Source organism: Lampris incognitus, chromosome 2, assembly GCF_029633865.1.
Source record: "Lampris incognitus isolate fLamInc1 chromosome 2, fLamInc1.hap2, whole genome shotgun sequence".
NCBI lineage: Eukaryota > Metazoa > Chordata > Actinopteri > Lampriformes > Lampridae > Lampris > Lampris incognitus.
In genome coordinates, this window is record NC_079212.1 from 150,888,018 (window position 1) to 150,909,085 (window position 21,068).

The window sequence follows — 21,068 nt, forward strand, 5'->3', positions numbered from 1 at the left end:
AATCCAGATATTGCATAAGGCTGTCTTCACATCTGCGAGCAGGCTTTTTGATGGTACTTTGTCAATAGGTCATGGAAGCTGAGCCCAGGGGTTGACTGTCTTTTGTCTGCCCATGATTCTTATTTGAATCTCAGTAGCTTTAGCTGCCATGGCTGGTGGGATAGTTTCAGCTTGTTGGAGTCTGTCCTCATGTATCTCCTGCCTACTGGGCGGCCGTTTAGGGTGCTGAAATAGTCATCCTGCTGGAGCCTCTCCATCTCAAGTTGTGACAGCAGCTTCCTTCTATTGATGTTTGAGCATTGAGCCATTAGCTACTTTTGAGTCAGTGTGGAAGTAGGTCTCCTACTGGTCCACTGTTCCCATGTATGCCTTATATAGCCCCTCTCCTTGGGGTCTACTGTTATAGTAGCATTCCATCAGTTCCAGGTTCTCAGCCCTTGTCCATAAATGTCTTGTTCCAGTAGCCCATTTCTCATCAGGTTGCCCTGATTCCCCAACACTTGACGCGGTCCTTCTTACCTGGGCGACATCCGAGTCGGTATGACTCTATTTGTGTTATATTACATTTCAGTCATTTCGGCGACGCTTTTATCCAAAGTGATTTACAATACTTACAATGCACCTCAGTAGACCAGAAAGCTCTGCAGCGGATCGTCAAGGCGGCCCAGCATACCACCGGTACCCAGCTCCCAGCCATAAAAGACGTTTATCACAAACGCTGCCTTCGAAGGGGTCTGAGCATCAGCAGAGATCCCACCCACCCCAACCATGGACTGTTCTCCCCCCTGCACTCTGGGAGGCACTACAGGAGCCTCAGAGCCCGCACTACCAGGCTCAAAAACAGCTTCATTCCCCAAGCTGTTGCCCACCTGAACCTGGCTACCCACTGAATGTCTGTAGATATTGTTAAATATTTTGTTCCAGCTCTCTTTTAACTTATTTTCAGCTTTGGTCTTCATTTGTGTATATCTTGTGCTGTGTTTTCTGTGTTTGTCTGTGTCTGTCTTGCACTGATTGGTGAAGCCACAGCCCTCATTTCATTTTAACATGTGCCTGCACATTGTTTTTAATGACAATGAAATTGAATTGAATTGAATAAGGGCATTTAACGTAGGAAATCAGGAGAACTACTAGTCATCAGAGGTCATAAGTGCATCTAAACAAGCATCTAAGAGCAAAACCAGCGTTAAAGTAAAAGCGCAAGAAAGTTTTTTTTTTTAAATGAGTGAATACAATAAGTGGTAAGAACAAGTAACAGGGTAGTAGTTCTTGAAGAGGTGAGTTTTCAACCTGCGCTGAAAGATGGGCAGTGACTCGGCTGTCCTGACATCAGTGGGGAGTTAATTCCACCACTGTGGGGCCAGGACAGAACAGAGCCGGGACCGGGTTGATCGGCAGCAGGGGCCTCTGAGCAACGGGGCAACCAGGCATCCCGAGGCAGCAGAGCCAAGTGGTCGGGCGGGGATGTAAAAAGAGCAGTCCTTGCTTGACGAAGTCTTTACTTGAAGAAGTTGCGCTTGCCTTCGTTCAACCTAGACCTGTTTGCCCTCGGCTTGTTTGCCTGTGTAGCAGCAGTGATTTAAAGAACACTGATTGCCAATTGTCTGCCAGGAGTGCAGGCCACACCCTGGCCACTTAACACCCAATTGGCCAAAGAGCTAAACTGAAACTAGGCCTATTGCCCAGAAACTGGTCACTTAAGTAAAACTCAGTTGGCTTGTATAGCATTAGGAGTCTAAGCCACAGAAGCTTACTGGAAACTTGTCTCAACTGGGATTTGAACTAGGGCTGCCACTAACAACTATTTTGACATCAATTAATCCGTCGATTATTTCTTCAATTAATCAATGAATGTGATAAAAACACAAAAACAAATTTATTTCCATCATTTTATTCAAACAAAAAAATGTTATTCCAAATTAACAATATCAACACAAATAACAGACCTCAATGTATGCTATACAACACATACTTGTTTTTTAAATAAAGTGCACAAAACAGGTATTTTTTACATTGCTTGAATGGACCTGAGTTGTTAAAGATTAATTATAGATAATAAAGAAACAAAAGCTAATTGTCAACAGGCTTTGCTACATCAAATAGTTTTAACAACAGTAACACTGCAGTAACACTTTCTCACACACTCACTCTCACACACTACCATTATGGACAAAAATAAATGGATGTTCATTCACCAATCAGTGAGAGAAGTGAGAGCGATGGGATGAGACAATCCTGATGTCAGGCCTGTATTCTGTTGTGGCAAACCTGAGGCACTGGCCAAGAGGTGCATTGGAGATTCTGTTTCTTTCCTGGTTCTTGATTGAGTTCATTGAAGAAAATGATAACTCACACATGTACGTGGAGGGGAACATTGTGAGTCGGAGCACTGAAATAGCTCTTGTAGTTTTTAATTGAGCTTGGGGAACCATGTTGATCCAAAAGTCTCTCACCCCAGTGTCCTTGTGTTGTGCTTTGAGCAAATCAGATGTTCCCATCTCCAAGACCTCCATCTGAAGAGTTGCCTCATCTTTGGAAGGTACCAGACTTTTGGCCTCTGCAGTCCACTGGCCATCAGCCAAGACGGAGAATGGCTGTCTCAGGAAGAGGAGGATGTCAGCTGAGAGTTTAGGGAAGCTTTCAAGTCGTTCCTTGGCGTTTTCTGCCAAGCTCGTCACAAAATCCTTCATCGCTGGATCCTCCCCTACTTCGTTCTTCTTGCAATGCTCCTGTAGACGTGGAAAGTGCAACTTTCTCCCGTGAACGTGTCTCTCCAAAAGATTCAGCTTTGACCGGAAAGCTTCAGCCACCTTGTACATGTCTGCAACAGTGTGGTTCTTGCTTTGTAATTGCAGATTAACATAATTTAGATGAGACACAACGTCACGAAGAAAAAAAAAATAACATGCCATCACCTTATTGTCACTTAAAAACCTCTGATATTCTTGGGCTTTTTGGCTGCACAGTCAGGATAAAAATGACACAAGCTCATCATGCAGGTCACACTCCCTCTCCAACGCACGGCCTTTGCTCAGCCAGCAAACATCATTATGCAGCAAAAGATCCGTGTGTTCCGCTGACATTTCCTCCAGCAGTGCCCTGAAAAGCATGTCGGTTTGGCATTGGTAAAATAAAACAAAACTGATCAGTCCAGTCAGACTTGAACTGACGGTTTTCCTGGTCGACTTTCCGCTTTTTCACGCAGGCCATGTTTTTGGTTTAGGACAGTTACTGATTATCTGTGGCTCTGTCTAATCAAGGACCGTAGAGAGTGCAGAGTACGTCTTACGTCTACATGCACACCACACAATAGGTCAACTGTACGGGCTGGGGTGAGGTCAAAATAAAGTAGAGCAGCACGCACTTTATTTCACATGTTCATCTCATCTCATCTCATCTCATCTCATCTTAAGTCGCTTCTCCGGGGTCGGGTCGCGTTGGCAGCAAGCTAAGTAGGGCACTCCAGACATCCCTCTCCTCAGAAACACCCTCCAGCTCCTCCTGGGGGATCCCAAGGCGTTCCCAGGCCAGATTGGACCTGTAGTTCCTCAAGCGAGGTCTGGGTCTACCCCGAGGTCTCCTCCCAGTTGGCCGTGCCTGGTAAACCTCCAAGGGAAGGCGCCCAGGAGGCATGCTAATCAGATGCCTGAACCATCTCAACTGGCTCCTTTCGATGCGAAGGAGCAGCGGCTCTACTCCGAGCCCCCTCCGGATGTCCGAGCTTCTCACCCTATCTCTAAAGCTGAGCCCAGACACCCTACGGAGGAAACTAATTTCAGCTGCTTGTATCCATTTTCGGTCATTACCCAAAGCTCATGACCATAGGTGAGGATTAGAATGAAGATTAACTGGTAAATTGAGAGCTTTGCCTTCCGGCTCAGTTCCTTCTTCGCCACAACGGTCTGGTACAACGCCCGCATTACTGCTGACGCTGCACCAATCTGTCTGTCAATCTCCCGCTCCATCCTACATCCTACCCTCACTCGTGAACAAGACCCCGAGATACTTTGAACTCCTTCACTTGGGATAGCAACTCATCCCCAACCTGGAGGGAGCAATCCACCATTTTCTGGTAGAGAACCATGGCCTCAGACTTGGAGGTGCTGACTCTCATCCCGGCCATTTCACACTCAGGTGCAAACCACCCCAGTTCGCGCCAGAGGTCGCGTTCTGATGAAGCCAGCAAGACAACATCATCTGCGAAGAGCAGAGATGCAATTCTGATGTTCCCAAAATATGCACACTCCTCACCTTGGCTATTCACAAACAGAATTGGAGACAAGGGACAACCTTGGCGGAGTCCGACACCCCCCGAAAACGTGTTTGACTTTGTGTCAAGAATGCGGACACAGCTCTCACTTTGGTTATACAAGGACCGGATGGCTTGTAGCAACTGCCCCGATACCCCATACTCCCGCAGTACCCCCCACAGAGTGCCCCGGGATACACGGTCGTAAGCCTTCTCCAAGTCCACAAAATACATAAACTGGCTGGTCAAACTCCCATGCCCCCCTCAGCACTTCCACAAGGGTAAAGAGTTGGTCCGTTGTTCCACGGCCAGGACGGAATCCGCATTGTTCCTGCTGGATCTGAGGTTCGGCAATCGGCCGGAGCCTCCTTTCCAGCACTTTCCCCAGGGAGGCTGAGCAATGTGATGCCCCGAAAATTGAAGCATACCCTCCGGTCCCCTTTTTTGAATATGGGAACCACCACCCCAGTCTGCCACTCCACAGGTACTGTCCCCGACCTCCACGCGACACTGAAGAGGCATGTCAACCAAGACAGCCCAACAATGTCCAGAGCCTTCAGCATCTCAGGACGAATCTCATCCACACCCGGCGCCTTGCCACTGAGGAGATTTTTAACTACCTCAGAGACCTCTGCCAGGGATATGGGTGGGGCTTCCCCTGAGTCTTAAGACTCTACCTCATCCACTGAGGACGTGTTAGTCGGGTTCAGGAGCTCCTCAAAGTGTTCTTTCCACCGCTCGACAACATCCCCAGTCCGGGTCAACAGGTCCCCTCCCCGGCTGAACACAGCCTGAGTCAAGCCCTGCTTCCCTTTCCTGAGTCGCCGTATGGTTTGCCAGAACTTCCATGAGGCCAACCGAAAGTCCTCCTCCATAGCCTCGCCGAAGTCCTCCCACACCCGAGTTTTTGCTTTCGCGACCGCCGAAGCGGCAGCTCTTCTGGCCTCCTGGTACCTGTCTGCTGCTTCAGTAGACCCCTGGGCCAACCAAGTCCGAAAGGCCTCCTTCTTCAGCCTGACGGCTTCCCTCACCGCCGGTGTCCACCAGCGGGTTCTTGGGTTGCCGCCTCGACAGGCACCAACTAGTGGACAATTCTGACTCGTGGATAAGAGTGTATTTCACATGTTGTAAAAAATTTTTCACACGTTATTACAGATGCGTTAGTGCCAATGAGTCGGCGCCAGACATTTGGCTCTCCCGTGCCGGACCTGGCCCGCAGGCTTTGGTCAGACAGTTTTCTCTGCCTCCCGCATGTTTCAAATGTTTGTTTTTTTTTCTTGAAGTGATGTAGCATGTAGTGGAACATCACTCTACTGGAAGTGTGGTACTTCATAGATATAGTTGGATCAGTTCATCTCGACACGTGTGGTGAAAGAAACCTTTCATCTGATGAGACGTTTCTGTCACCAGGCCATGGTCTGTCACCAGGCACTAGACTTTAGGAATCCAATAAGTTCAGACGGAAAGGTAACTAGAGAAGAAGAGAATAAAACGTAAGCGTGAATCTACAGAGTAGCCTGTGTCGTCGTGATATTAAAACCAAGGTTCAATACAGAACATTATACAGCAGCCAGCTTCGCAACACAGCATGCAACAACATAGACCCAACGAATCGATAATGAAATTCGTTGCCAACAATTTTTATAATCAAATTTTCTCGATTTCATTGATTCGTTGTTGTAGCCCTAGTTTGAAACCCCGATATCCGGTGGGAAAGCTGGCATTCTTGCCTACTGAGCTACCCAGCTGCTATAACGAGAAATACCAAGGGGCTGAGGGAGGAGCTAGATGGGATGCGGAAGGTTAAATCCACAGTAGTCCCAGTGGTAATAGGAGCACTAGGGACTGTGACCTCCAAACTGGGAGAGTGGCTCCGGCAGGTTCCAGAAACAACATCCGAAGTCTCTGTCCAGAAGAGTGTGGTCCTAGGAACAGCCAAGATACTGCGCAGAACCTTCAAACTCCAAAGGCCTCTGGTAGAGGACCCGAGCCTGAGGAAGGCACACACTGAGATTTATTTATATAGTGCCGAATAGTGGACAATAGTGTAACTGCAGGTGACATATAAATATCTCATTAAGCCTGGCATACATTATGTTAAAGTTCGACGCCTTTTTGTGTTGTCAACTGTAGAAGAGTAGACATTGTAAATTTGGCTGTTTGACATCGACTGTTTGCATGTGGTCCCCCTGCTTGGTTAACAGGGAACTCAAATGAAATGTCTTCACCCTCTACAGAGCTTGGGCTTCAGGGGAGAAGCTTGTTTATGACCCATAAAATACTTTGAGGTGAATGCACTGAATACAGGAAATGACAAACCAAATGGGATATTAAAAGACTTAATGTTATTTCACTAGACCTAAAAACTACTATGTCCGGATTATGGTGAACATGCTTTGTTTTGACCTGTGACCTAAGATAACTAAGCTGAGCTAACTCCACCTCAGGGTCGGGTGACAGCGTGGCAGGGTTGTCCGCTCATGCAGCATCAGTCCAGACACCCTGGCTGAACCTGGAGGAGGAGCCAAGCCCTGATATAGCTGCTCACATTGCTGGGCTGGATGTCATGATAAAAGACATGCAGTTGAAGGTGAGTCCTAGGAGACACACGTGTGACGAGTAATTGAAGGTGAGTCCTAGCAGACATACATGTGATGAATAACATTTTAGTCCTACCAGAGGGTTTTCCTGCATGATGTGTTGTTGAAACCCATAACCACTGTTTGGTTTTAGTCATGAAACACAGAAGCAACACTAGATTTTCTCTACAAAGCAGTTTGTAGTTTTTGGTTTTGTAGACTCAATGAACTATGGGGCCCAGTGTACAGACCCTTTTTGGTACACCTTTTGTGCTACAAGATGCATATATTCATTACAAAACCCTATCACAAAAGAAACTCGCTTTGTAGACAAAAGAAATTCTGTCCATGTAATGCGTGTCCTAGGCCAGCAGTTATGCTTCAGTGGCACAAGACTGGCAGAATGTGCTGTGCTATCATGCCATCGCATGTTCATTTGTCCACTTCAGTGTGTTGCTGTATTGCTGAGCATCTTATGCGTACTCAGTAATGCAGTTGAGACAGGCCATGGCCTGGTGACAGAACATGGCCTGGTGACAGAACATGGTCTGGTGACAGAACATGGTCTGGTGACAGAAACGTCTCATCAGATGAAAGGTTTCTTTCACCACACGTGTCAAAATGAACTGATCCAACTATACAGTGGTGCTTGAAAGTTTGTGAACCCTTTAGAATGTTCTATATTTCTGCATAAATATGATCTAACACATCATCATATTTTCACACAAGTCCTAAAAGTAAATAAAGAGAACCCAGTTAAACAACTGAGACAAAAATATGATACTTGGTCATTTATTTATTGAGGGAACTGATCCAATATTACATGTCTGTGAGTGGCAAAAGTATGTGAACCTTTGCTTTCAGTATCTGGTGTGACCCCCCCGCAACAATAACTGCAACTAAACGTTTCTGGTAACTGTTGATCAGTCCTTCACATCGGCTTAGAGGAATTTTAGCCCATTCCTGCGTACACAACAGCTTCAACTCTGGGATGTTGGTGGGTTTCCTCACATGAACTGCTCGCTTCAGGTCCTTCCACAACATTTCGATTGGATTAAGGTCAGGACTTTGACTTGGCCATTCCAAAACATTAACTTTATTCTTCTTTAACCATTCTTTGGAAGAGGACTTGTGTGCTTAGGGTCGTTGTCTTGCTGCATGACCCCCATTCTCTTGAGATTCAGTTCACGGACAGATGTCCTGACATTTTCCTTAAGAATTCGCTGGTATAATTCAGAATTCATTGTTCCATCAATGATGACAAGCCATCCTGGCCCAGATGCAGCAAAACAGGCCCAAACCATGATACTACCACCACCATGTTTCACAGATGGGATAAGGTTGTTATGCTGGAATGCAGTGTTTTCCTTTCGCCAAACATTACGCTTCTCTTTTAAACCAAAAAGTTCTATCTTGGTCTCATCCGTCCACAAAACATTTTTCCAATAGCCTTCTGGCTTGTCCACGTGATCTTTAGCAAACTGTGGATGGGCAGCAATGTGCTTTTTGGAGAGCAGTGGCTTTCTCCTTGCAACCCTGCCATGCACACCATTGTTGTTCAGTGTTCTCCTGGTGGTGGACTCATGAACATTACCATTAGCCAATGTGAGAGAGGCCTTTAGTTGCTTAGGAGTTACCCAGGATTCCTTTGTGACCTGGCCGACTATTACACACCTTGCTCTTGGAGTTATCTTTGATGGTTGACCACTCCTGGGGAGGGTAACAATGGTCTTGAATTTCCTCCATTTGTACACAATCTCTCTGACTGTGGATTGGTGGAGTCCAAACTCTTTAGAGATGGTTTTGTAACCTTTTCCAGCCTGATGAGCATTAACAACGCTTTTTCTGAGGTCCTCAGAAACCTCCTTTGTTCTTGCCATGATACACTTCCACAAACACGTGTTGTGAAGACCAGACTTTGATAGATCCCTGTTCTTTAAATAAAACAGGGTGCCCACTCACACCTGATTGTCATCCCATTGATTGAAAACATCTGACTTTAATTTCACCTTCAAATTAACTGCTAGTCCTACAGGTTCACATACTTTTGCCACTCACAGATATGTAATATTGGATAATTTTCCTCAATAAATAAATGACCAAGTATAATATTTTTGTCTCATTTGTTTAATTGGGTTCTCTTTATCTACTTTTAGGAAATGTGTGAAAATCTGATGATGTGTTAGGTCATATTTATGCAGAAATACAGAAAATCCTAAAGGGTTCACAAACTTTCAAGCACCGCTGTATCTATGAAGCACCACACTTCCAGTAGACTAACAACCTAGTATGTTACTGGAGGTGTGGTGTGCATGAAAGGGCCGCAGCACAGCACAACCCGGGACTCAGGGTTACAGAAGGGCCGTAGCACAGCACACCCCGGGACTCAGGGTTACAGAAAAGCCGTAGCACAGCACACCCCGGGACTCAGGGTTACAGAAGGGCCGTAGCACAGCACACCCCGGGACTCAGGGTTACAGAAGGGCCGTAGCACAGCACACCCCGGGACTCAGGGTTACAGAAGGGCCGTAGCACAGCACAACCCGGGACTCATGGTTACAGAAGGGCCGTAGCACAGCACACCCCGGGACTCAGGGTTACAGAAGGGCCGTAGCACAGCACACCCCGGGACTCAGGGTTACAGAAGGGCCGTAGCACAGCACACCCCGGGACTCAGGGTTACAGAAGGGCCGTAGCACAGCACACCCCGGGACTCAGGGTTACAGAAGGGCCGTAGCACAGCACAACCCGGGACTCAGGGTTAAAGAAGGGCCGTAGCACAGCACACCCCGGGACTCAGGGTTACAGAAGGGCCGTAGCACAGCACACCCCGGGACTCAGGGTTACAGAAGGGCCGTAGCACAGCACACCCCGGGACTCAGGGTTACAGAAGGGCCGTAGCACAGCACACCCCGGGACTCAGGGTTACAGAAGGGCCGTAGCACAGCACACCCCAGGACTGAGGGTTAAAGAAGGACCGTAGCACAGCACAACCCGGGACTCAGGGTTAAAGAAGGGCCGTAGCACAGCACACCCCGGGACTCCATGGTTACTGAAGGTGTGGTGTGCATGGCAGGGCCGTAGCACAGCACACCTCGGGACTCCATGGTTACTGAAGGTGTGGTGTGCATGGCAGGGCCGTAGCACAGCACACCCCGGGACTCATGGTTACTGAAGGTGTGGTGTGCATGGCAGGGCCGTAGCACAGCACACCCCGGGACTCAGGGTTACAGAAGGGCCGTAGCACAGCACACCCCGGGACTCAGGGTTACAGAAGGGCCGTAGCACAGCACACCCCGGGACTCAGGGTTACAGAAGGGCCGTAGCACAGCACACCCCGGGACTCAGGGTTACAGAAGGGCCGTAGCACAGCACAACCCGGGACTCAGGGTTACAGAAGGGCCGTAGCACAGCACACCCCGGGACTCAGGGTTACAGAAGACATTCTGTGAACAAAAGCAAGGCTGCTTCAACTGTCGTAGACGTCAGTGTTTTGCAAAGTACAATATCGGCAGAGTTGTTGGTACACTGATTTAAGCAATGCTGTCCTCCTCCTTATTAAAACAATGCTCTCCTCCTTATTAAAACAATGCTCTCCTCCTCCTTATTGAAACAATTCAATCCAATTCAATTTTATTGTCATTAAAAACAATGTGCAGGCACATGTTAAAAAGGAAATGAGGGCTGTGGCTTCACCAAACAGTGCAAGACAGACACAGACAAACACAGCAAACACAGTATAAGATATACACTGATGAAGACCACAGCAAACACAGTATAAGATATACACTGATGAAGACCACAGCAAACACAGTATAAGATATACACTGATGAAGACCACAGCAAACACAGTATAAGATATACAATGATGAAGACCACAGCAAACACAGCATAAGATATACACTGATGAAGACACACAAACACAGCACAAGATATACACTGATGAAGACACACAAACACAGCACAAGATATACACTGATGAAGACACACAAACACAGCATAAGATATACACTGATGAAGACCACAGAAAACACAGCATAAGATATACACTGATGAAGACCAAAAGCTAAAAATAAGTTAAAAAGAGCTGGAGTACAAAATATTTAAAAGTATCTACAGACATTCAGTGGGTAGCCAGGTTCAGGTGGGCAACAGCTTGTGGAAAGAAGCTGTTTTTGAGCCTGGTAGTGCGGGCTCTGAGGCTCCTGTAGCGCCTCCCAGAGCACAGGGGGGAGAACAGTCCATGGTTGGGGTGGGTGGGATCTCTGCTGATGCTCAGACCCCTTCGAAGGCAGCGTTTGTGATAAATATCTTTTATGGCTGGGAGCTGGGTACCGGTGATATGCTGGGCCACCTTGATGACCCGCTGCAGAGCTTTCTGGTCTACTGAGGTGCAGTTGTCATACCACACTGAGATGCAGATGGTCAGGATGCTCTCTATGGTGCAGTGGTAGAAGTTGGTGAGAATTTGGGGGGATAGACGGGCGCTACTCAGCCTCCTCAGGAAATGCAGGCGTTGTTGGACCTTTTTCACAAGAGCCTGGGTGTTTAATGTCCATGAAAGGTCCTCGCTGATGTGGACTCTAAAGAATTTAAAGCTGGAAACACGCTCCACTTCCACCCGATTGATGTGTATGGGAGAGTGGCTGCAGCTTCTAGACCTCCTGAAGTCCACAATCAGCTCCTTCGTCTTCTGCACATTGAGGACAACAATGCTCTCTTCCTCCTTATTGAAACAATGCTCTCTTCCTCCTTTTTGAACCAATGCTCTCTTCCCCCTTATTGAAGCAATGCTGTCCTCCTCCTTATGGAAAAAATGCTCTTCTCCTCCTTATTGAAACAATGCTGTCCTCCTCCTTATTGAAACTAATGTTGTCTTACTCCTTATTGAAACAATGCTCTCCTCCTCATTGAAACAATGCTCTCCTCTTCCGTATTGAACAATGCTCTTCTCCTCCTTATTGAAACAATGCTGTCCTCCTTATTGAAACAATGCTGTCCTCCTCCTTATTGAAACAATGCTGTCCTCCTCCTTATTGAAACTAATGTTGTCTTCCTCCTTATTGAAACAATGCTATCCTACTCCTTATTGAAACAATGCTCTCCTCCTCCTCATTGAAACAATGCTGTCCTACTCCTTATTGAAACAATGCTCTTCTCCTCCTTATTGAAACAATGCTGTCCTCCTTATTGAAACAATGCTGTCCTCCTCCTTATTGAAACAATGCTGTCCTCCTCCTTATTGAAGCTAATGCTCCCCTTATTGAACCAATGATGTCCTCCTCCTTGTTGAACCAATGCTGTCCTCCTCCTTATTGAAACAATGTCTCCTCTTCATTGAAACCATGGTCTCCTCCTCCTTAGTGAAACAATGCTCTCCTCCTTCTTATCCAAAGGAGTTGAATCGAGTGCAGCTGGACTTGGTATATATTCGTGAAGACGTTTTGCCTCTCATCCAAGAGGCTTCATCAGTTCGTGCCTTTCTGACTAGACCAGGGGCGGATCTACAGGGTGGCAAGGGGTGGCAGCTGCCACCTCTGGGACACAGTCTTGCCACCCCTTTGCCACCCCAGGAAAAAATCTCTAGATCCACCACTGGACTAGACCAAGCTAGTCTGACTGGCTGGTGATGAGACTCAGAATTGATCCTCTAGGAGTCGTTATCAGAGCTATAGATATGTGTGGCTCTTTGTGATCCGATGTTTACCAACGCCCGTCGCTAACAGAGCCATAGATATGAGTGGCTCTTGTGTACCGATGTTATGGCCTCGCCCGTCGCCATCGGAGCTATTGATATGCATTTGTTTAGCAGTGACGGTCGTTGGGGGTGTTAGTTTTGACTTCATTGTTCAGTGGTCATGAGAGTCGTTGGAGCCGTTAGAGACCGACTGTTGTTCTTGGAGGCTAGGCTTCTTGAGTCTCCTGGGTTGCTGGGTTTGAAGTATACCGGGATGTGGTGTTTGTTAAAAATTCTCCTGAGTTTCTCGGAGACCCCAGAAACATACGGGATGACTATGTTATTCCTTCTGTTCCTTTTCTCCTTGTCGCTCACCTGGTTGGTCTTTCTGGAACATGTTGCAGTTTTCACAAAGGTCCAACTGGGGTAGCCGCAGGTTTTTAGAGCTTCCCTCAGGTGTTTGTGTTCTTCTCGTTGGGCCTGAGTGCTGCTGGGCACATTGTCAGTTCTGTGTTGCAGAGTTCTGATGATGCCCAGTTTGTGTTCCAGAGGGTGGTGTGAGTCGAAAAGTAGATATTGGTCTGTGTGTGTAGGTTTCCTGTAAACCCCAATGTGGAGGCTCCTGTCTTCCCCAATGTGGACGTCACAGTCCAAGAAGGGCAAACTGTTGTTCTTTACGTCTTCCCTTGTGAACTTAATGTTCTTGTCCACTGAGTTGATGTGTTTGGTAAACGCTTGCACCTCTTGTGTTTGGATTTTGACCCATGTGCTGTCCACATATCTGAACCAGTGGCTCGGAGGTGTTCCTCTGAAGGAGTTCAGGGCCCTGTGTTCTACCTCTTCCATAAATAAGTTGGCCACAATGGGAGATACTGGTGAGCCCACTGCACAGCCGTGTTTCTGTCTGTAAAACTGGCCCCTGAACTGGAAATATGTAGTGTTCAGGCAAAGGTCCAGTAGTTGGCAAATCTGGTCTGGGCTGAGGTTGGTCCTACCGTGGAGGGTGTCGTCCCATAGCAAACGTTGCCTCACAGTTTCCAAACCCTCCATGGTTGGGATGCAGGTGAATAACGAGGTCACGATGTAGGATACCATGCTTTCATCCGGTTCCAGTATTACGCCTTGGACCTTGTCCCCGAAGTCAATGGAGTTTTGGATATGGTGAGGTGTTTCGTCCACTAAAGGGGTCAAGATGTTGGCTATATGTTTGGCAATGTTGTACGTGACCGAGTTTATGCTGCTGACGATGGGCCTGAGGGGGGTTCCATCTTTATGGATCTTAGGGAGTCCATATATGCATGGAATGTTATCTTGTGGGTAGAGACGGTGGTATTGTATCCGATCAATGGTTCCTCCTTTCTGTAGTTTCTGTAGGTACTCTATTATTCTCCTCTTGTAACCACCAGTAGGATTGCGTCTCAGAGGTTCATCATAGGTGTCGGTGTCACTGAGTAATGACGTGATCTTGGCGTGGTAGTCTGTTGTGTTGAGGATAACCGTGCATCTCCCCTTATCTGCTGGAAGGATAGTGATGTTTTCATCCTTGCTCAGGGCTGTCACGGCTTTCCTTTCCTCCATGGTTAAGTTGGAAGGAGGGAGTTTTGCATTGGACAGAGCTGCTGATACCTTTAACCTGAGCTGTTCTGCCTCGGTTTCCTTTAGCTTGTTTTTCCTTATGGCTGATTCTGTGGATGTGATGAGGTCAACTATAGGTAGTTGTTTGGGTGTCATGGCGAAGTTCAGTCCTTTGGCTAAGACCTCCTTCTCTGATTGGGTAAGTACCTTGTCTGACAGATTCTTGATCCATTTGTCCTGCGTTCCGTTTTGTGTGGGATGTTCTGTCTTTTGTCTCCAGGTAAGTATATCTGCTTGGCTAGTGTTGTTGGTTCGTCGCTGTAAGTTTTGAAACTTCCTTGTCTGCCTTTCTTTGGTTTTGTGGTGTTGAGATAGTTGGGCTTTCTTGGTGAAATCAGTGATCCTCTCCAGGACTGCACCAGGCAAGTGGGATGTTATTTGCTGGAGTAGTTGCTCAGATTTCTCCTTCAGCCCTTCAATAGTGAAATGGACCTGTCTCACTCTTTCATTCAGGAGTTGATTCTGTGCCTTCGCTATGATTCTGTCTGCTCTATGTCCTTTCATTGTGGCGCCTGTGTATCACAATGAAAGGACATAGGGCTACAAGCTGAAATCCACCATCTGTCACTTTTTGAGTGACAGTGGGTTCTATGAAAGAAAACCCAGGAGGACTCCACTTACCAAGGAAAAACATGGAAGAGTCAGACTGGAATTTGCTAAAATGCATGTTGACAAGCCACATTTCTTCTAGGAGTGTCTCCTTTGGACAGATGAGTCAAAACTAGAGGATTTAGGCGAGTCACATCAGCTCGATGTTCACAGATGAAAAGAATGAAGCGTTCAAGGAAAAGAACAGCATGCCTCCAGTGAAACATGCAGGAGGCTCAGTTAGGTTTTGGGGCTGCTTTGCTGTGCCTGACAAAGGGTGCCTTGAATTTGTGCGTGTATAATGAAATCTCAAGACTATCAAGACATTCGGGGTTGTCCAACCTTAGGGGGGTCAGCCCAACCTTAGGGGGGTCAGCCCAGGTCCTTTCTGTGTGCAGTTTGCATGTTCTCCCCGTGTCTGTGGTGGGTTTTCTGCGGGTGCTCCGGTTCCCCCACCATCAAAAAAACATGCATGTTAGTGTTAATACTCCTGTCTGTGTCCCTGACCGAGGCATGGCAAGACCAACTGGAGTTGGTCCCTGGATGCTGCACAGCAGCTGCCCACTGCTCCTAGCTACACAGCTAGGATGGACGAATTTCCCCACGGGGATCAATAAAGTAATAATAAAACAAATAAAATCTGGAGTGAAACGTTCTGCCCAGTGTCAGAAAACTCTATCTCAGTCGCAGGTCTTGGGTCCTCCGTCAGGATAATGACCACAAACACTGCTAAAAGCACCCAAGAATGGAAAAGCACAAAACATTGGACTATTGTGAAGTGGCCTTCTATGAGTCCTGATCTGAATCCTATGGAACATCTGTGGGAAGAGATGAAACTTGAAGTCTGGAGAAGGCACCCATCAGACCCGAGACAGCTGGAGCAGTTTGCTCAGGACCAGAGGGCCAACGTAGCTGTGACCAGGTGCAGAAGTCTCACGGAGAGCTGCAGAAAACACGTTTTATTGACGTGATTGCCTCTAAAGGTTGTGCAACAAAATATTAGTTTAAGGGTCCCATCATGTTTGTTCATGCCATTTTCATTTGCTTTATTATTTACAATGTTATGTTGAATAAACAATTAAAAAACAAAGAGATTTCTATGGACTATGGAATAAACAATGGTGGATGCCAATTACTTTTGTCAGTTTAACGTTATTTCAGAGAAAATTGTGCATTCCTCGTTTTTTTGTGGAGAGGTACCGACACATTTGAACACGTCTGTATTGCTGAGGGTATGATGTGCACAATAGGGCTTTGGTCCTATCCCAGAAAGTTGAATCAGTTCATCCGGACACCAGTGGTGGCTGCTGACCAACATTTTTGGTGAAGCAACCACCCAACCCCCCATTATATGTTTAAAACGTCCCTCACTGATTTCAAATGAGCAGCCAGGACATCGTCATAGTGGGAAAACACTTCTACCGTCTCTGTGGTTTCCTTTATTATCGGACTTTTCACTCTCATCATGCCCCCTAAATGCTGCTCCTGATGACCCAATGATGACATCGAATCAACCAACCTTTTCACAATGGCACGGACTTTCTGGACCGTGGCGTTAGGCTTTGCCAACTGGAGACGCTTGCCTTCATCAGAGTATCAGTCCTCCCATGTCCCAGCAGACTTGACTGCACGGCGGCACTGACATGCTGCTTTGATTCTTCATGAAGCTTAACAGATCTGTCAACCCGTCGCAGATCCTCAAATCTACCTCTTGCGAACTTTGAAGAACTCCCATCTCCTGCAGCAGCAGCAGCACACTTACACATCACGCAAGGCCAGCAACACAAGCGGTTTGTTAGCACACTACCCGTTAGCCGCTCCAGCTTGTTGTACCTAGAACACTTAAAACTCTGACTCGCCGAGCCCACTCTCTGCACCAGCTGGAGGGGGGGGGGGCCTTTGGTCTCTCCTGTGCCTTCACTAAAACTTACCGAGCCCACTCTCTGCACCAGCTGGAGGGGGGGGGGGCCTTTGGTCTCTCCTGTGCCTTCACTAAAACTCTGACTTACCGAGCCCACTCTCTGCACCAGCTGGATGGGGGGGGGGGCTTTGGTCTCTCCTGTACCTTCACTAAAACTCTGACTTACCGAGCCCACTCTCTGCACCAGCTGGAGGGGGGGGGGGCCTTTGGTCTCTCCTGTACCTTCACTAAAACTCTGACTTACCGAGCCCACTCTCTGCACCAGCTGGATGGGGGGGGGGCCCTTTGGTCTCTCCTGTACCTTCACTAAAACTCTGACTTACCGAGCCCACTCTCTGCACCAGCTGGATGGGGGGGGGGCCCTTTGGTCTCTCCTGTACCTTCACTAAAACTCTGACTCACCGAGCCCACTCTCTGCACCAGCTGGAGGGGGGGGGGCCCTTTGGTCTCTCCTGTGCCTTCACTAAAACTCTGACTTACCGAGCCCACTCTCTGCACCAGCTGGATGGGGGGGGGGCCCTTTGGTCTCTCCTGTACCTTCACTAAAACTCTGACTTACCGAGCCCACTCTCTGCACCAGCTGGAGGGGGGGGGGGCCTTTGGTCTCTCCTGTGCCTTCACTAAAACTCTGACTTACCGAGCCCACTCTCTGCACCAGCTGGATGGGGGGGGGGCCCTTTGGTCTCTCCTGTACCTTCACTAAAACTCTGACTTACCGAGCCCACTCTCTGCACCAGCTGGAGGGGGGGGGGCCCTTTGGTCTCTCCTGTACCTTCACTAAAACTCTGACTCACCGAGCCCACTCTCTGCACCAGCTGGAGGGGGGGGGGCCTTTGGTCTCTCCTGTTCCTTCACTAAAACTTACCGAGCCCACTCTCTGCACCAGCTGGAGGGGGGGGGGCCCTTTGGTCTCTCCTGTGCCTTCACTAAAACTCTGACTTACCGAGCCCACTCTCTGCACCAGCTGGATGGGGGGGGGGCCCTTTGGTCTCTCCTGTACCTTCACTAAAACTCTGACTTACCGAGCCCACTCTCTGCACCAGCTGGAGGGGGGGGGGGCCCTTTGGTCTCTCCTGTACCTTCACTAAAACTCTGACTTACCGAGCCCACTCTCTGCACCAGCTGGATGGGGGGGGGGGCCCTTTGGTCTCTCCTGTACCTTCACTAAAACTCTGACTTACCGAGCCCACTCTCTGCACCAGCTGGATGGGGGGGGGGCCTTTGGTCTCTCCTGTGCCTTCACTAAAACTCTGACTTACCGAGCCCACTCTCTGCACCAGCTGGAGGGGGGGGGGGGACCTTTGGTCTCTCCTGTGCCTTCACTAAAACTCTGACTTACCGAGCCCACTCTCTGCACCAGCTGGATGGGGGGGGGGGGCTTTGGTCTCTCCTGTGCCTTCACTAAAACTCTGACTCGCCGAGCCCACTCTCTGCACCAGCTGGAGGGGGGGGGGGCTTTGGTCTCTCCTGTGCCTTCACTAAAACTCTGACTTACCGAGCCCACTCTCTGCACCAGCTGGATGGGGGGGGGGGGCCCTTTGGTCTCTCCTGTACCTTCACTAAAACTCTGACTTACCGAGCCCACTCTCTGCACCAGCTGGAGGGGGGGGGGCCTTTGGTCTCTCCTGTGCCTTCACTAAAACTCTGACTCACCGAGCCCACTCTCTGCACCAGCTGGATGGAGGGGGGGGGGGGCTTTGGTCTCTCCTGTGCCTTCACTAAAACTCTGACTTACCGAGCCCACTCTCTGCACCAGCTGGAGGGGGGGGGGGGCCTTTGGTCTCTCCTGTGCCTTCACTAAAACTCTGACTCACCGAGCCCACTCTCTGCACCAGCTGGATGGAGGGGGGGGGGGGGCTTTGGTCTCTCCTGTGCCTTCACTAAAACTCTGACTTACCGAGCCCACTCTCTGCACCAGCTGGATGGAGGGGGGGGGGGGCTTTGGTCTCTCCTGTGCCTTCACTAAAACTCTGACTTACCGAGCCCACTCTCTGCACCAGCTGGATGGGGGGGGGGGGCCCTTTGGTCTCTCCTGTGCCTTCACTAAAACTCTGACTTACCGAGCCCACTCTCTGCACCAGCTGGATGGAGGGGGGGGGGGCTTTGGTCTCTCCTGTGCCTTCACTAAAACTCTGACTTACCGAGCCCACTCTCTGCACCAGCTGGAGGGGGGGGGGGCTTTGGTCTCTCCTGTACCTTCACTAAAACTCTGACTTACCGAGCCCACTCTCTGCACCAGCTGGATGGGGGGGGGGCCTTTGGTCTCTCCTGTGCCTTCACTAAAACTCTGACTTACCGAGCCCACTCTCTGCACCAGCTGGATGGGGGGGGGCCTTTGGTCTCTCCTGTACCTTCACTAAAACTCTGACTTACCGAGCCCACTCTCTGCACCAGCTGGATGGGGGGGGGGGGCTTTGGTCTCTCCTGTACCTTCACTAAAACTCTGACTCACCGAGCCCACTCTCTGCACCAGCTGGAGGGGGGGGGGGCTTTGGTCTCTCCTGTGCCTTCACTAAAACTCTGACTCACCGAGCCCACTCTCTGCACCAGCTGGATGGGGGGGGGGGCCCTTTGGTCTCTCCTGTGCCTTCACTAAAACTCTGACTCACCGAGCCCACTCTCTGCACCAGCTGGATGGGGGGGCGGGGGGCTTTGGTCTCTCCTGTACCTTCACTAAAACTCTGACTTACCGAGCCCACTCTCTGCACCTGCTGGATGGGGGGGGGGGCCCTTTGGTCTCTCCTGTACCTTCACTAAAACTCTGACTCACCGAGCCCACTCTCTGCACCAGCTGGATGGGGGGGCGGGGGGCTTTGGTCTCTCCTGTACCTTCACTAAAACTCTGACTTACCGAGCCCACTCTCTGCACCTGCTGGATGGGGGGGGGCCCTTTGGTCTCTCCTGTACCTTCACTAAAACTCTGACTCACCGAGCCCACTCTCTGCACCAGCTGGATGGGGGGGCGGGGGGCTTTGGTCTCTCCTGTACCTTCACTAAAACTCTGACTTACCGAGCCCACTCTCTGCACCTGCTGGATGGGGGGGGGGCCCTTTGGTCTCTCCTGTACCTTCACTAAAACTCTGACTTACCGAGCCCACTCTCTGCACCAGCTGGAGGGGGGGGGCCTTTGGTCTCTCCTGTGCCTTCACTAAAACTCTGACTCACCGAGCCCACTCTCTGCACCAGCTGGAGGGGGGGGGCCTTTGGTCTCTCCTGTGCCTTCACTAAAACTCTGACTTACCGAGCCCACTCTCTGCACCAGCTGGATGGGGGGGGGGGGGCCCTTTGGTCTCTCCTGTACCTTCACTAAAACTCTGACTCACCGAGCCCAGTCTCTGCACCAGCTGGATGGAGGGGGGGGGGCCCTTTGGTCTCTCCTGTACCTTCACTAAAACTCTGACTTACCGAGCCCAGTCTCTGCACCAGCTGGATGGAGGGGGGGGGGGGCTTTGGTCTCTCCTGTACCTTCACTAAAACTCTGACTCACCGAGCCCACTCTCTGCACCAGCTGGATGGGGGGGGGGCTTTGGTCTCTCCTGTACCTTCACTAAAACTCTGACTTACCGAGCCCACTCTCTGCACCAGCTGGAGGGGGGGGGGGGCTTTGGTCTCTCCTGTACCTTCACTAAAACTCTGACTCACCGAGCCCACTCTCTGCACCAGCTGGATGGGGGGGGGGGGGGCTTTGGTCTCTCCTGTGCCTTCACTCCTAGTTTTTCCTCATAGGAGAAAGTGTGAAAAGATTCCCGCAGGATCCGGTCCACGATGTTTGCAAATCATGATTCTTTGCAAAAATTGAAAGACAGGACAGGAGCTAGCTAACCTAGTAGCTAGCTAGCTAGCTAAACTAGTTAGAACAACTAACGTTAGCCGACAATACAGGGCCACTACACAAGGTCAAGATCAAACATGCAAAAATAAGATGATCAATAAAGATCTGAACAGATTAATTATTATAATACTTACAATATATATATATATATACAAGAACCACCAAAAACTACTATTGTACCCACTAATTTATCTTAGGCTAATCTCTTTTTCTTTGCATTCTTATCTTTCACCGTGCTTGGAATACCAAAAGGTATGATGAAGACTGGAGAACAAGTCAATATAAGATTGGAGAGGCTGAACTGGTGTTCAGCTCAGCTCAGCTCAGTTCAGCTCAGTTCAGTTCAGTTCAGCCCAGCTCAGCCCAACTCAGCTCAGCTCAGTTCAGCTCAGTTCAGCCCAGCTCAGCTCAGCTCAGTTCAGCTCAGTTCAGTTCAGCCCAGCTCAGCTCAGCTCAGCTCAGCTCAGCTCAGTTCAGCTCAGTTCAGTTCAGCCCAGCTCAGCCCAGCTCAGCTCAGCTCAGTTCAGTTCAGTTCAGCCCAGCTCAGCTCAGCTCAGCTCAGCTCAGTTCAGCTCAGTTCAGCTCAG

At 49.2% G+C, this 21,068-nt stretch overlaps 1 protein-coding gene across 1 annotated transcript in view; it reads left to right on the top strand.

The window, feature by feature from the left end:
- Positions 1–21,068, top strand: part of zgc:109913 (regulator of G-protein signaling 9-binding protein) — a 74,863-nt gene that overhangs the window by 52,166 nt on the left and 1,629 nt on the right. The window contains exon 3 of the mRNA XM_056301946.1: positions 6,697–6,839. Coding sequence (XP_056157921.1) covers positions 6,697–6,839 — 143 coding nt within the window. The remainder of the gene's footprint in view (positions 1–6,696; positions 6,840–21,068) is intronic.